General features: G+C 49.9%; 1 protein-coding gene across 1 annotated transcript; it reads left to right on the top strand.

The window, feature by feature from the left end:
- The first annotated feature begins 6,134 nt into the window (after positions 1-6,134).
- On the top strand, positions 6,135-14,387 carry RAET1G (retinoic acid early transcript 1G). The gene is made up of 5 exons (XM_009205895.4): positions 6,135-6,602; positions 9,708-9,971; positions 10,200-10,481; positions 11,141-11,351; positions 12,453-14,387. The coding sequence occupies exons 1-5, from the start codon at positions 6,518-6,520 to the stop codon at positions 12,619-12,621; spliced, it is 1,011 nt and encodes a 336-aa protein (XP_009204159.3). The 5' UTR covers positions 6,135-6,517; the 3' UTR covers positions 12,622-14,387.
- The last annotated feature ends 285 nt before the right edge of the window (positions 14,388-14,672 follow it).

Consider the following 14,672-nt stretch of genomic DNA (forward strand, 5'->3'; position numbering starts at 1 on the left):
GCCAGATGGGAGAAGACAGGGCACCCGACAGAGGGACAAGCATGAGGAGGAGGCCTGGGGGTGCAAAATCATAGAACTTTGGGGAGCTATGAGAAGTCTGCAGTAATGAACCCTCAGTTACTGGGTAAACTGTTTCCACAGGGAGGAGGGAATGTCTGGAGGGACGATAGGGGAGAAAGGGTAGGCAGGAACCTGTCTTGGGGTCCCTGTCTCCCTTCACAGTAAATCAACCAGGAAATCAATTCACCATTCATACATATACATATAGCATATGCTTCCACACACACAGACACAGAGATATGCACATACAGTCTCACACATACAGAGACATGCATGCACAGTCTCACACACACACACTACACAGGCACACACACATATGCACACACAGACATACAAAAACACATGGGAGAAACTGGGTGTCATCTCGAGAGTTGTTGTGTCTGTCCCATCCTGCCCACTCACCTATCACCTCCGGGGCTGTCTCCCAGCTCATGGAGGATTTCTGAAGCCATCAAGCAGGATGTCACTGTGTGATCTGAAAGACTCAGACACCTCCTCACTCTGACCTTCCTTCCTGGTATCCTTGGTTCTCGGATGAAGCAGAGTCCTGTGGGTTTTTGCTGTAGTAGAAGAGAAACCTCTCCCCTGGGGCAGAACTGCTGGGCCACCAGAGAGCACCCCTCTGCTCTTTGCCCTCAAGGCATCTTGATCTGCAGGATGGGAGGAACTGCCCCAAACCTCTAAAATAAACTCTGTATCAACCCATCATCCACCATGATGTCACAAGCTGTGTGCCAAGGAGCTCAGGGCACAAACTCACCGTGAGCACATACTCTGGGCTTATTGAAATATTTGAAAGATTAGTGGTGCCATCTGCTGGACAACACAGGAAGCACTGGTCCAAAGTATTTTATAGTTTCAACATTAGACTGACTATGCACCATTGCTTTAGATGACATTGTAGTTTTACAATCTGTGATTTCAACAGTTGCTGTGATAAAAACAAAAACAAAAACAAGAATCTCTGAAAAAATAGATATGAAATAGGAAATGAGGGTGGCTGTGTCCAATCTGCTTCCAAGGTTTGAGAAGTTGTTCAGTGCCCAGTAGGTACTCATGTCCATTAGTAAACATTTGTGCTTATTTAAGAATAAAATAAGAGCCTGCATTGCCAGGACAATCCTAAGTCAAAAGAACAAAGCTGGAGGCATCACGCTACCTGACTTCAAACTATACTGCAAGGCTACAGTAACCAAAACAGCATGGTACTGGTACCAAAACAGAGATATAGACCAATGGAACAGAACAGAGGCCTCAGAAATAACACTACACAACTACAACCATCTGATCTTTGATCTGACAAAAACAAGCAATGGGGAAAGGATTCCCTATCTAATAAATGATGCTGGGAAAACTGGCTAGTCATATGTAGAAAGTTGAAACTGGATCCCTTCCTTACACCATACACAAAAATTGACTCAAGATGGATTAAAGACTTAAATGTTAGACCTAACACCATAAAAACCCTAGAAGAAAGTCTAGGCAATACCATTCAGGACATAGGCATGGGCAAAGACTTCATGACTAAAACACTAAAAGCAATGGCAATAAAAGCCAAAATAGACAAACGTGATCTAACTAAACTAAAGAGCTTCTGCACAGCAAAAGAAACTATCATCAGAGTGAACAGGCAACCTACAGAATGGGAGAAAATCTTTGCAATCTAACCATCTGACAAAGGGCTAATATCCAGAATCTACAAAGAACATAAACAAATTTACAAGAAAAAAAAAAAGAACCCCATCAAAAAGTGGGCAAAGGATATGAACAGACACTTCTCAAAAGAAGACATTTATGCAGCCAACAGACATACGAAAAAATGCTCATCATCACTGGTCATCAGAGAAATGCAAATGAAAACCATAATGAGATACCATCTCACACCAGTTAGAATGGCAATCATTAAAAGGTCAGGAAATAACAGATGCTGGAGAGGATATGGAGAAAGAGGAATGCTTTCACACTGTTGGTGGGAGTGTAAATTAGTTCAACCATTGTGGAAGACAGTGTGGCGATTCCTCAAGGATCTAGAACTAGAAATACCATTTGATCCAGCAATCCCATTACTGGGTATATACCCAAAGGATTATAAATCATGCTACTGTAAAGACACATGCACACGTATGTTTATTGTGGCACTATTCACAATAGCAAAAAGTTGTCCATCAATGATAGGCTGGATTAAGAAAATGTGGCACATATACAACACAGAATACTACACAGCCATAAAAAAAGGATGCACGGACATGGATGAAGCTGGAAATGATCATTCTAAGCAAACTGTCAAAGGACAGAAAACCAAACACTGCATGTTCTCACTCGTAGGTGGGAGTTGAACAACGAGGACACATGAACACAGGGCGGGGACCATCACACACTGGGGCCTGTTGTGGGGTGAGGGGCTGGGGGAGGGATAGCATTAGGAGAAATACCTAATGTAAATGATGAGTTGATGGGTGCAGCAAACAAACATGGCACATGTATACTTATGTAACAAACCTGCACGTTGTGCACATGTACCCTAGAACTTAAAGTATAATTTTAAAAAATTATTTAAAAATTAAAAATAAACAAATAAATTTTTAAAAATAAAATAAAAATCATATATCGGTAAGGAACTGGTATTCTGAATATATAATATTGCAATGCAATATAATTGCAATTATATATATTATATATATAATATATAATGTTGCAACTCAACATTATAAAGTGAAATAACCCAATTTAAATATATGCAATGAATTTGAATAGACATTTCTCCAAAGTAAGACAGGTATACTACACGGTGGTCACAAAAGTAGAAAATTTTAGGGAGCAGTTTCAGGTGACTAGCACAAGAAATCTGTTGAAATATCTACAGAGGCTCTGGGCTGATAAGATGCTGAAAAACAGCGTGTGGATCAAGCTGGCTAAGAATGAGTGTACCCAACGTGGCCCTGAATTTGACCCAGATTTCACCCAGGACCTCATTACATGCTGATTAACATACTAAACACACACCAGCCAGCTCCTGAGCAGTTCTGAGAACACTTATATTTGGTGTAAAAATGCGGGCACCACAGTTCTGAGAAATCTCAACCTTCTTCCAGGAATTTTCATGAATATTCCACTCCTTGGTTAAAGAAACCCAGAAAGGTGGCAGCCCCAAACCCCCTTGCACCTGCCTGTCTCTTGAGTCCTCCTGCACTCCCTTTACTTGAGTGTATACTTTTCCTTTTACAATAAATCTCCGTCCTTTCTCTATTTCCTACTGGTTCTTGAATTCATTTCCCCGGCAGTGTCAACGGTCTGGACACTGGCTGGAGTCGAGGTCCCACCTGCGTTTGGGGACCTCCCCTTGCCCACTGGCATCAGAAGAAGAATGCAAATGGCAGTGAGCCCAGGAAAAGGTGTTCAGTGTTCACAGCCCTCAGGGAAATGCCAATCGCATCCACAAGGGGACGCCTCATCCGGTTGAAATGGCTGACCCAAAATATGGTGAGGGTGGAGTGGTTGGGGCCTGCATTCCTTACAGGACAGAGAGCAGGAGAAAGAGAGTCGGTGGAGTGTGGGGACTGTGCGCGTGTTACCCTCTCTCCATTTTCGTAGTGGAGGTTTCTCATTATTCTCCAGCCCTACCTGCTTCCTTCCTCTCCCTTTCTCCCACCCTCCCTCCAATCCTTCTTTTCCACCCATCCTAAGGTTTTCTCCGCCTCACGACGTCATACTAGGGCCCCGCAGCCCAGTGGAGAAACCAGCAGCCCCTGGAAGCCCCTGCCAGACCTTGAACACTCAGGACCTAGTGCGTCCCGGGCGCCCTCTCGCAGCAGCCCCAGGGCAAGGAGGATGGGGGGTCCTCGCAGGGGCCACACTGTCGGAGCCCCCACGGATCCGAGCGGGACGGTGACGTCTCCACACTGAGCCGGTGGCCAAGTCCCCGCGAGGATGAAGGGGGAATCTCATGCTCTTCACCCCACCAGGCCCCGCATTTCCTGGCTCCTCCTGCCTCAGGAACCGCCTGTCCCTTGCCGCCACCGGCAAGTCCTTCCGGGTCTTCCTAAAACAGTTTCGTTCCGAGGCTCTGGACCTGGAAGCCCAGGGGCATCGTCCGGCAGCGGGGGCACCCACTGCGCGATCTCCGACAGCCAGGACTCAGGCCCGGAACTCCGGGACAGCGGGCGCCCTGGGAGGAGCGCACGGAACCTTACCAAGGCTGAGGTCCTGTCGAGCTCTAGAGGGTTTAGCAAATTCAGGTCTGTTTCAGACTGTGTCTCTGGTCATAAGGAACCCCCACGGTGCGTGGTGTGCAGACAGCAGGAGCTCAGGCATGCGCGGTCCTGACATTTGAGTGGGGCAGCAGATTGGTGGCTCCAGATGCTGTGTGTCAAGGAGAAGGAGATTCCATCTACTGGAGAAGAGTAAAAGAACTGGGTGTAGCCCCAGGAAGGAGAGGCTGCCAAGGACTGTGAGTACTCAGGGGAAAATGCTGTAGTTAATTCCCAGGAACGGTGCCTGGGTCACAGTCTTTAAGGCAGAGGCTGACTGAAGAGACTGTCTACCAGTAGGAGGACAGGTCTTTGGGAACCCTCTGAGAATACAGCTCAGTCCTGGGGCAATGCCCCTGCTATCCGGCCTCCTGCACACTCCAGATCTTGGCTCTGCCTGGAGCAGAGCTGACTCAGAGACAGGAGTTGCTCCTGGAGTTCCAAGGTCACTGCTGAACTGGACCAGGAATGGATGGGGTGGGGCAGGGACAGGCCCATTCAGAACTGTGGGTGCAGCTCCCAGGGTGAGAAGAGGCTGAGAGAGAAGGGGAAAGGAGGATGTTGCCTGAGTGGCTGGGGGCAGAGTGGGACTCAGGGGCTATGTCCAGTCGTCACCCTAAGCTAAGCCCTCTCCAGCTGCCAGGGGCCACTGGGACCCTCACCTCTCTCTGGCTTCTGCCACCACTTCCAGATGCCCTCATGATGATTAAGACAAGGATACAATTGGGGTTTCTTTTTGAGGATGGCTGCAGGGACCAGCCAGGCACTGAGCAGAGGTGTGGGTGCAGCCATGGATTTGAGTGTGGTTGACCACAGATGGGTGTGCTGCAAAGTGAGCCACACACATGCACAGACCCCTCCTTCACCTCCTGCTCCCAAGGGAAACACAATTGATCACATTCTGATTGAGCAACAGTGGGTCACTAGGGCTTTTTTCCCTCAAAAGTTGTAAACGGATCTAGTATATTCTCAAAGACCTCGTGCTTCTAGCAGAGAAGCAAAGAAATGTGTGAGCAATTGTCACACGGGGAGATCCGGATATGCTCTGTCACTGTGGATCCAGGCCTCAGGGAGCAGGAGGGTGTTCCTTCATGTGAGAAGATGAGGGACACACATGGGAGGGGGTATTTGTGCCCAGCTTTGAAGGATGGCTGGTCCTTGCCCAGGGGGAACAGGCCCAAAGCAAGCGCTGGCAGTTGGGAGCCATGGGGAGCTTTCACTTGAAGCTGCTCTGCTGAGTCTGCTGGGCCATCCCCACACCTGGTGGGGCGCTGTTCTAAGGGGAGCTGAGGGCCCATCTCTCTGATGTGCTTTCTAAATCAGCAAGGTGTCTCAGATTGTAATTTTAGAGACAAGGTTTTCATTAAAATCTGCTCGATATTAATGAGCAGAGTCTTTTTGCCAATCCGCATTGGGTAGATCCCAGCAAGACATATATTTTAAAGATAATTTTTAAAACTGTTTAAGTTTGGTAAAAGTGTAGAACATAAAATTTACTATCTTAACCAGTTGTTTAGTGTACAATACATCCTTTGAAGCCTCTGAAAACCTGGTGCTTCTGTAATATAATCTAGCCCCGGGCCAGGCGCGGTGGCTCACCCTTGTAATCCCAGCGCTTTGAGAGGCTGAGTCGGGCTGATCACATGAGCCCAAAATCAGCCTGGGCAACACAAACAAACCTAGCCCAGGCTATAACGACGTCCACTCGGGATTTGGGATGGGGCCGCGGGGATGGGACTGGGCTTGGGTCTGCGCACAGGACCGGGAGGGGAGCATTCTGCAACGCAGAGGATGCAGGGAACCGAGATCGCGCCGCTGCACTCGCAGGTCTAGGCGAGGACAGGGAGACCCTGTCGCGGCTGAACACTTCTGTGCGTTTTCTTCACCTTTCTGTGCATCGGTATCCACATTGGGTTAATACAAAATGAAGTGATGATTACATGAGGGTGTCATGGAAAGAAGCTTTTGACGGGACTGGTCCGGGACAGGCAGGGCGGAGTCTGACTGGCCTGCGCAGGGGTAAGAGCTCCAGTAGGAAGTCGGGTAGGCTTAGTTGAACGACTTGGCTGAGAGACACCTGATTGGCTAGACGCGCGATGACCCGCGTGTAGTTGGTGAGTATTTAAGGCTGCATTCAGACAGCCTGAGAGCCGCCAGGTGATCCAAGGGCTGGGCTCCGAGTCTGCAGTCCTCTGCGATCCAATTTCTCAATGGCAGCGGCCGCCAGCCCCGCGTTCCTTCTACGCCTCCCGCTTCTGTTCCTGCTGTCCGTCTGGTGCCGGACGGGGCGGGCCGGTGAGCTCGGGGATGGAGCCTAAGCGGGGCGGGGGCCAAATGTAGGGGCTGTGGGCTGCGGGCTTCAGAGGAGGGGAGGTTTCTGGAAGGACCGGTGCGATCTCCCCGGACTGCGCCCCCACTCAGTTCCCCTTCGCGTTTCCTTCCCGCCGGATCCGCTCCCGGAGGCTACTTATCCTCCGAGGGGAGGAGCCGGTCAGAGAGGAGGCTGGAATCCTTTTCCCGCCCCGGAGAGAGGAGGGGCCAGAGGGCTGCAGAGGGTGAGGTGGGGGCGGGGATCCCTCGTGCAGCCTGGCAGTCCCACCCGCCCTCGGGAAGGAGAAACCAGAGCCCCCGGAACTCGAGCTGGGGTCAGGACAGGGTTAATAGGTGTTCCACAGGGACACAATCACAGGCACCCCCACCAGCCACCAGCCCGCTCTGCTCTCACCCGTTCTCCACCATACAAACCCTCCAGCACCCCCAGGGATGCGTGCCCTGGAATTTTTCCCTGCACTTTCCTGCAGACACTCATCTGCACCCAGGGGCTCAGCAGACACTTCCCACCCTCCCCTCACCATCCACTGCCACCACCCAGGTCACATCCTCTTACTCCCCACCTCAACCCAGCTGGTCACCCCAGAGATCTCCCCATCCATGAAGGCGCCCTCATTACCTCCTGCACCACGTGGCACCTTCTGCCTCTTGGCTGAGGACACACCCCAGCAAACACACCCCAAGCTCCCCACAGAACCTGTGCAGAGGGGATGTGAAGCACCATTCCCTCCAAGAGACCCTGGGAACTCTGGTGAATAGAGGCGCCCACTTCTGCCCTTGGGGCCCAGACCTGCCTTTTCTTCCTAGTGGGGAGCCAGCGTCGTAGAGAATAGTTACTGTGTAGACAGGGATCAGCAAAACCTTTCTAGAAAGGGAGGAAGGATGCCCTGTGATCTTTGCAGGCTTTGGGTTCTGTTCTCTGTGTCCAGTCCGGTCCCTCTGTAGAACAACAGCAGGCAATGGCAACCTGCAAATGAAGGGGGACCAGATTCGGACCCTGTCCCAGTTTACTGACCCTAGATGAAGGGATTACAGTGTCCCAGTGAATAGTGTCCCATCCTCTAGGGTGTCATCTCCAAGTGGTGTCTCAGGTGTCAGTTGGAGAGTAGAAGGTGGTCCTACTCTGCCTGTGGCTTCTGGGTGGTGTGGATGTGATGGGAGTGAGGGTTCCATGGTTCAGGGTCTACTCTCCCCTCCTTTGCTGCTGAGTGGCATCTATGGTCCACCAGGGCCATCAGTCACCTTCCCTGAAACCTGAGGTGTGATCTGAGGGTGAGGGGGTGCAGCCATGTTGTGTCCTGGGGATCGGGGCCAACTGCTTGTGCAACTTCTTAGTTCCCAGTGACCCTGCTTCTGCCTATCCCAGGAGAACCACCTGCGTCTTCTCACTGCTGTGCCCACCTTCCTAATGACCTAGATGGTGAGGAGCCCACCTGTAATGGGCAGCTCTGAGGCTGCATGGTCACGGCCCTTCCATGGCTAAAGGCCCCATCTCTGCCAAGGCCCAGAACTCTACAGAAGACACTTTTTAATGTTGAGATTTCCTTCCTGTGAGTGGCATTGCCTTGTCTCTGAGCATTCACACGGAATCTATGTTGTGATTCTCCAATTAAACATTGTAACCACATGTACCTCTAGGACCTTAGGGGGTCTTGGGTCACTGGGCACCTAAGGCAGGTCCAGCCTTGCTCATCATTCATGGATTGTCTATGGCTGCTTTTGAGCTTCAACAGCAGAGTTGAGTAGTTGGAATGGAGAATATATTCCCTGCACACCTTTATATATTTACAAAATTGCCCTTCACAGCAAACTCTGGTGGCCATAAATATGTTTGGAGAAGCCCACAAAGAATCATTGCACTTGCTGCAGAGTTAAAGGGTCCTTCCTCACTGGAAACTGGTGTCTTCTTCCAGTTATGAGTTCAGGCTCTGAGAAGTGGCTTAATTCTGCAAATTGGGCAAAGCAGCCTTGTTCTTGATGGACTGGCTGCTTTCAGCCTCCTGGTCATCCATCATTTGTTTTATCGCTGTTTGTTGTGATTATTTAAATCCAGCAGTATTCAGATTGGGTTTCCATCTCTTCTGGATCTTGGACCCCTTTGTTCTATGAGCCATGGGCAAAGCTTTGTATGGCTGAGGTCACCAGCTGGCATTGCAACTTCTCTAATCATTTCCATCATTGAACCCTCCTTGCTCCTGACAGTTGACACCTCCACCTAGAATCTGTTATTTCAGGATTTTTCATCCTGTTACTACTGGGAGCCCATTTCAGGAACAGCATCTCCTAAACCCATCCATGACCTTCAGCAATAGGCATCCCTCCGCTTCATCCCATTCTAGTGTCTTCTTAGGGGGCCTTCTTTATATACCAGGTAAACAGGAGTCCTCCAGGCTTCCCATGAGCACAGCGGATGGAAATTGTTCTGGATTTTCACACTCAGAGCACTCCAGCATGGGCCCTTCTCTGAGCCTGTGATCCTTCCCTCTAATACCTGCCTTAGATTTTCAGATTTTCTATTTCTTGCTGCATGGACCATCTCTTTGTCCAAGGTTTCAGGAAGGCATCCTCATAGCAGATGAACACCATCAGCAGGGGCTTTGCCAACATGTTAAATCCTGTGACCATGACAATTAACTCTTCTTTATCCAACTGGTTTCCATCCTCAGTCCATCCCACCATGCACCTCAGGGGCAGCCCCCACACCCTCTCCTACCTCCCACAGTCCACATGGGCTGCTGCTGAAGATCCTCTGCCAACCAGGCCCCTCCTCCTCTAGCAGTCCTGGCACCTCTCATGTGTTGACCGATGTGGACAGAGGGGCAGTGGGACATGTCTGGGGACATGTGGTTTCTCAATAAGCAGAGACCTCCTCCTCCTCCTCCTCCTCCTTGTCATCATGGAAGTGGGGAGCACTTGGCTTAATCTTGTGGACACCACAGTTCTGGAGGGGGCACTCTTTGCTGGGCCAGCCCAGCCCTCCAGAGGCATCCTCTTATTGTCACGGTGTGGAGGAGGGGTACCTAGGGGTATTTTTCTCCCCACCCACCCCTCACCTGCCTTTCTCCACAGACCCTCACTCTCTTTGCTATGGCATCACTATCATCCCTAAATTCAGACCTGGACCACGGTGGTGTGCGGTTGAAGGCCAGGTGGATAAAAAGACTTTTCTTCACTATGACTGTGGCAACAAGACAGTCACACCCGTCAGTCCCCTGGGGAAAAAACTAAATGTCACAAAGGCCTGGAAAGCACAGAACACAGTACTGAGAGAAGTGGTAGACATGCTCACCCAGCAACTGCTTGACATTCAGCTGGAGAATTACACACCCAGGGGTAAGTTTCAGATGGCCCAGGACAGGAGGGAGCAGATACAGTGGTAGGTTAGAGGCATTTATAGTTTTCATGTAAAAATACAAATAGGAAGGTCCTATCACCCCTTAAGAGGTCTAGAGGCAAGGCCAGGATGTGGCAGAGAGAGTAAGGCCAGGAAATTGTAAGCGGAACAGGATGGGGGCTCAACATGTGTCAAGACCAGAGCTGATCTCTCTCTGATGGGGGCAGAACCCCTCACCCTGCAGGCCCGGATGTCTTGTGAGCAGAAAGCCGAAGGACACAGCAGTGGATCTTGGCAGTTCAGTTTCGATGGACAGGTCTTCCTCCTCTTTGACTCAGAGAACAGAATGTGGACAACGGTTCATCCTGGAGCCAGAAAGATGAAAGAAAAGTGGGAGAATGACAAGGATGTGACCATGTCCTTCCGTTACATCTCAATGGGAGACTGCACAAGATGGCTTGGGGACTTCTTGACGGGCATGGACAGCACCCTGGAGCCAAGTGCAGGAGGTAACAGCAGAAAGAAACGGGGATCTGGAATGAGATCAGAAACGGTGATCTCGAGAAACTAGTTCTTGAGTTCAGCTTCAGTCATCTCAGTATACACGTTTATGTTAAAATGACCCCCTCATGGGGCGCTCCTCCTGGGGGTGCTGGCATGCCTGTGCTCTCCCATCCTCCTCTCCCTTCTCCCTCCTGACTCCTCTTTCTCACTGCACTTGCTTCTGCTCCCCGCACTGTGGATTTCTCACCAACCTTGAAACTGCAGGTGTCACTGTGTTTTCAGACTTTTCTCCTTAGTGTTTCCTCTTTTTATAATCACTTTTCCTTTCCTTTCCCTCGTCTGGTTCTGGAAATCCATCAAAACCACCTCCAACGCCAGCCCAGAGACCCTCCCCTCCCCAACTCTGGAGCATCACCTCCTTTTCCACCACAGCAGGAGGGTGGGCTGTGCTGTCACCTTGCTTCCCTCAGCAGCTGTGTGAGCTCCCTGAGGACAGGGACACCCCCTCCCTTCCTACCCCAGGAACTGTCCCAGGGGCTGCCCCATAGCAGGAGGGCACAAAACCTCTGCCTTCCAGGATGACCTGGGTCAGCAGGAGCTGAGGAGGCATCTCCTCAGATTTGAGGCCTGGACAAGTGTTGTCACTCTTGTGTTTCCATTTCAGCACCACCCACCATGTCCTCAGGCGCAGCCCAACTCAGGGCCACGGCCACCACCCTCATCCTTTGCTGCCTCCTCCTCATGTGCCTCCTCATGTGCTCCAGGCACAGCCCAACCCACAGCCATGGCCACCACCCTCAGTCCCTGGAGCCTCCTCCTCATCCTCCCCTGCTTCATCCTCCCTGGCTGCTGAGGAGAGTGCTTTGGAGTGACAGGTATGGGGGCAGAATTGGGAGTGGAGCAAGGGGCAGGTGGGTGAGGAGGGAGGACGGGGATGGAGAATTCCCCAAGTCCCGCCCCTCCCCATGGCTGGGACCTTCTCATCCTGACATGAGACAGGTGAATGAGACCCTGTGTTGCTTGTTGGAAATGACCTGGGCAGCTCTGCCCTGAGTTCTGATGGATTCTCACCATCAGAGGCCAGAGGGAAAGGCAGGGTGGTGCCATACCAAGGCTCAGGGTCTGTTGAGCTTGAGAGGGCTTAGCAAGTTCAGGCCTGATTCAGAGCAGGTGCCTACTCGGGAAGGGTGTGTGGCCTGCAGGCAGCAGGAATTCAGACAGGGGCAGTCCTCTTAATTGGGTTAGGTGCATCGTGGTAGCTTTACATGAGGTGTGACAAGGGAAGGGGATTTCATCTCTGAGGCTGAGAGAGAGATGTGTGGGCAGCAAGTCACCCAGGTGCTGAGGCAAGAGACTGAAGGCACAAGCTGTTCCAGTATAATAAAGAAAATACTTAAAATAAGAATAGTTGTATTAGACATAGAATATAGACATGATTATATATGAATATTATAAATCATTAGTTTGTAGCATTACTCTTTTATCCAATGTTATAATAATCTCTGTTCCACAATTATAACCTAGGAAAAACCAGGGCAAACAGAGATAGGAGCTGAAGGGACACGGTGAGAAGTGACCAGAAGACAAGAGAGTGAGCCCTCTGTCACGCCCGGACAGGGCCGGTAGACAGCTCCATGGCCTAGCAGTAATGCCAGTGCTTGGGAAGGCACCTGTTACTTAGCAGACCAGGAAAGGGAGTCTCCCTTTCCCTGGGGGAGTTAGAGAACACTCTGCTCCACCACCTCTTGTGGAAGGCCAAACATCAGTCAAGCCTGCCCGCAGCCATCCGGAGGCCTAAATGTCTCCCTGTGATGCTGTGCTTCAGGGTCATGCTCCTAGTCCGCTTTCATGGTCCACCCTGTACACCTGGCTCCGCCTTCTAGATAGCAGTAGCAGAATTAGTGAAAGTGTTAAAGTCCAAGAAATACATGGAAGAAATAATGACATAAGCTGTCCTCTCTCTCTCTCCACCTCAGCTACCAAATAGGGAAGGACCCCTTGTCTGGTGGACACGTGACTCGCGTGACCTTACCCATCATTGGAGACGACTCACACTCCTTACCCTGCCCTCTTCCCTTGTACACAATAAATAACGGCGCGGCCAGGCATTCAGGGCCACTACCGGCCTCCGCATCTTGGTGGTAGTCGTCCCCTGGGCCCAGCTGTCTTCTTTTTCTCCTTGTCTTGTGTCTTTATTTCTACGATCTCTCATCTCCGCACACGAAGAGAAAAACCCACAGGCCCTGTAGGGCTGGTCCCTACAGATATGGGTGTAATCCCAGGAGGAGGGGGCTGGGAGAGCCTTGGTATACCTAATTGAAAAGGAGGGGGTGCAGAGCTGCCCTCCCACAGAAAGTGGCTTGGGTTCCAGGAATTAAGGTGGAAGGCAAAGAGTAGAGGCTGCTCATGAAAAGGTTTATTAAAATGTCAGTCCCATGGGCCCATGGGGTTTGAGTCCAGACCTTAAGGCAGCTCCCCTGCCATCACCCTCCTGCAAACCCTAGGTCCTGAGCCGACTGATGGCCCTGCCAGGAGCAGAGTGGACTCAGACACAGGGGAGCTGAGCTGCTACTGGGGTTCCATGGGCACCACTGGGCTAGACGAGGAATGAATAAGGTGGAACAGGGACTGTCACCTTCAGAGCTATGGGTGCTGCTCCCAGTGTGAGGAGAGGCTGAGGAAGAAGGGGAAGGAGGGATGCTTCCCTGCAGGCCCACCCAAGGCCAAGGACAGAGGAATACAGAGCCCTGTCTTTGGATGGGCTCCCCCACCCCTTTCCATGTTTTAGGCCCTGTCATCAGAGGGTAGAGAGGGCCTTGAGTGCGGAAGAAGGCGTATCACTACCAGCTTCAGTCCTGCAGGCCCCTGCACTCCATCCCCTGGTCAGGTGCAGGGCCTGGGCTGACTCTGTGATGTGACAAAGGAAGAAAGAGGATGGTCCAAGCTGCAGGTGCCAGGGTTGGGGCTCAAGGGAAAAACAGGTCCCTTAGTGCAGGGGGCTCTGAGACGTGGAGTGCCTAGGGAAAGATTACCCTGGAAAAGTGATCCAGGTTCTCATTCATCTCTTAAACCAACATTTGTGTCTTTTTTGAAAGTTAAAGATGACACCAAAAAGCCCCTGTGAGCAGGTTCTCGATCAAACTCGCTTTTCTGGCTGGCCACCTGCCCACCACCCACTGTGTATGTCCAGAGGCCTCCAGCAGATCATAATGACACCAGGGACCCAGTAGCTCATTCACTGCCTTGATTCCTTTTGTCAACAATTTTACCAGCAGTTATTCCTAACATATTATGTTATTTTTTATTGGTGCTACCTGATGGAATTCCTGCAATTAAAGTTCTGGCTGACTAAACAAGATATGTCAACATTTTCTTTCTTCCGCTTTTGTTTGGAAAATTGAGTACTTTTTGAATGATGACCTCTTTCTTCCAAATGATATAGTCAGTAAAACAATCATGTTATAGTTCAGACCTCCAGGGTTTCTTTCCGTGTCCTGAAGGGTAATTCTTTATTTAATAAGAAAAAATTATATTAATGATTATTTCCTCAGTAATTTATTGCTCTGTACTAATATTTCAACAGAGAGTTCTATTTCCCAAAAACCTACTGAGTTTAGAATTTTCTTGTATTACCCAGTAGAGAATTAATGTTATTTCATTTTTCCTCCATGATGTGGAGTAATAAATGAGTGATTCTGCTAGATTTTGTGTGGAAACAGAGAATCTACAAAACATGGCTGAAAAAAACCAGGGACAACACACATACATGGAAAAATAATTTATACTCATGAGTTAGAAGATACAATATAGCTAAAATGGCCATACTTCCAAAAGTAATTTATAGATGCAACACTATCCCTATCAATACCAACATCATTTTTCACAAAATTAGAAAAATCTAATCTAAAAGTTATTTGGAATTTAAAAAGAGCCCAAATAGCCAAAACAATCATAAGCAAGAAGAACAAAGCCAGAGGAATCACATTGCCAGACTTCAAACTATAACATAAGGCTATAGTGATCAAAACAGAGTGGTACTGGTACAAAAATAGACACATCAGTGGAACAGAACAGAGAAGTCAGAAAGAAAACTTCACACCTACAACCATCTAACCTTCAACAAAATCAACAAATGCTGCTGCGATAACTGGCTAGCCATGTGCGGAAGAATGAAACTGAAGCCCCGCCTTTCACCA

Source organism: Papio anubis, chromosome 6, assembly GCF_008728515.1.
Source record: "Papio anubis isolate 15944 chromosome 6, Panubis1.0, whole genome shotgun sequence".
NCBI lineage: Eukaryota > Metazoa > Chordata > Mammalia > Primates > Cercopithecidae > Papio > Papio anubis.

Excerpts from the sequence above, each read along its gene's own strand:
- RAET1G (XM_009205895.4), top strand. The coding sequence starts at position 6,518 with ATGGCAGCGGCCGCCAGCCCCGCGTTCCTTCTACGCCTCCCGCTTCTG. Across the intron at positions 6,603-9,707 it reads GTGCCGGACGGGGCGGGCCG|ACCCTCACTCTCTTTGCTAT; the intron begins GTGAGCTCGGGG and ends CTTTCTCCACAG. Across the intron at positions 11,352-12,452 it reads AGAGTGCTTTGGAGTGACAG|CTACCAAATAGGGAAGGACC; the intron begins GTATGGGGGCAG and ends TCTCCACCTCAG.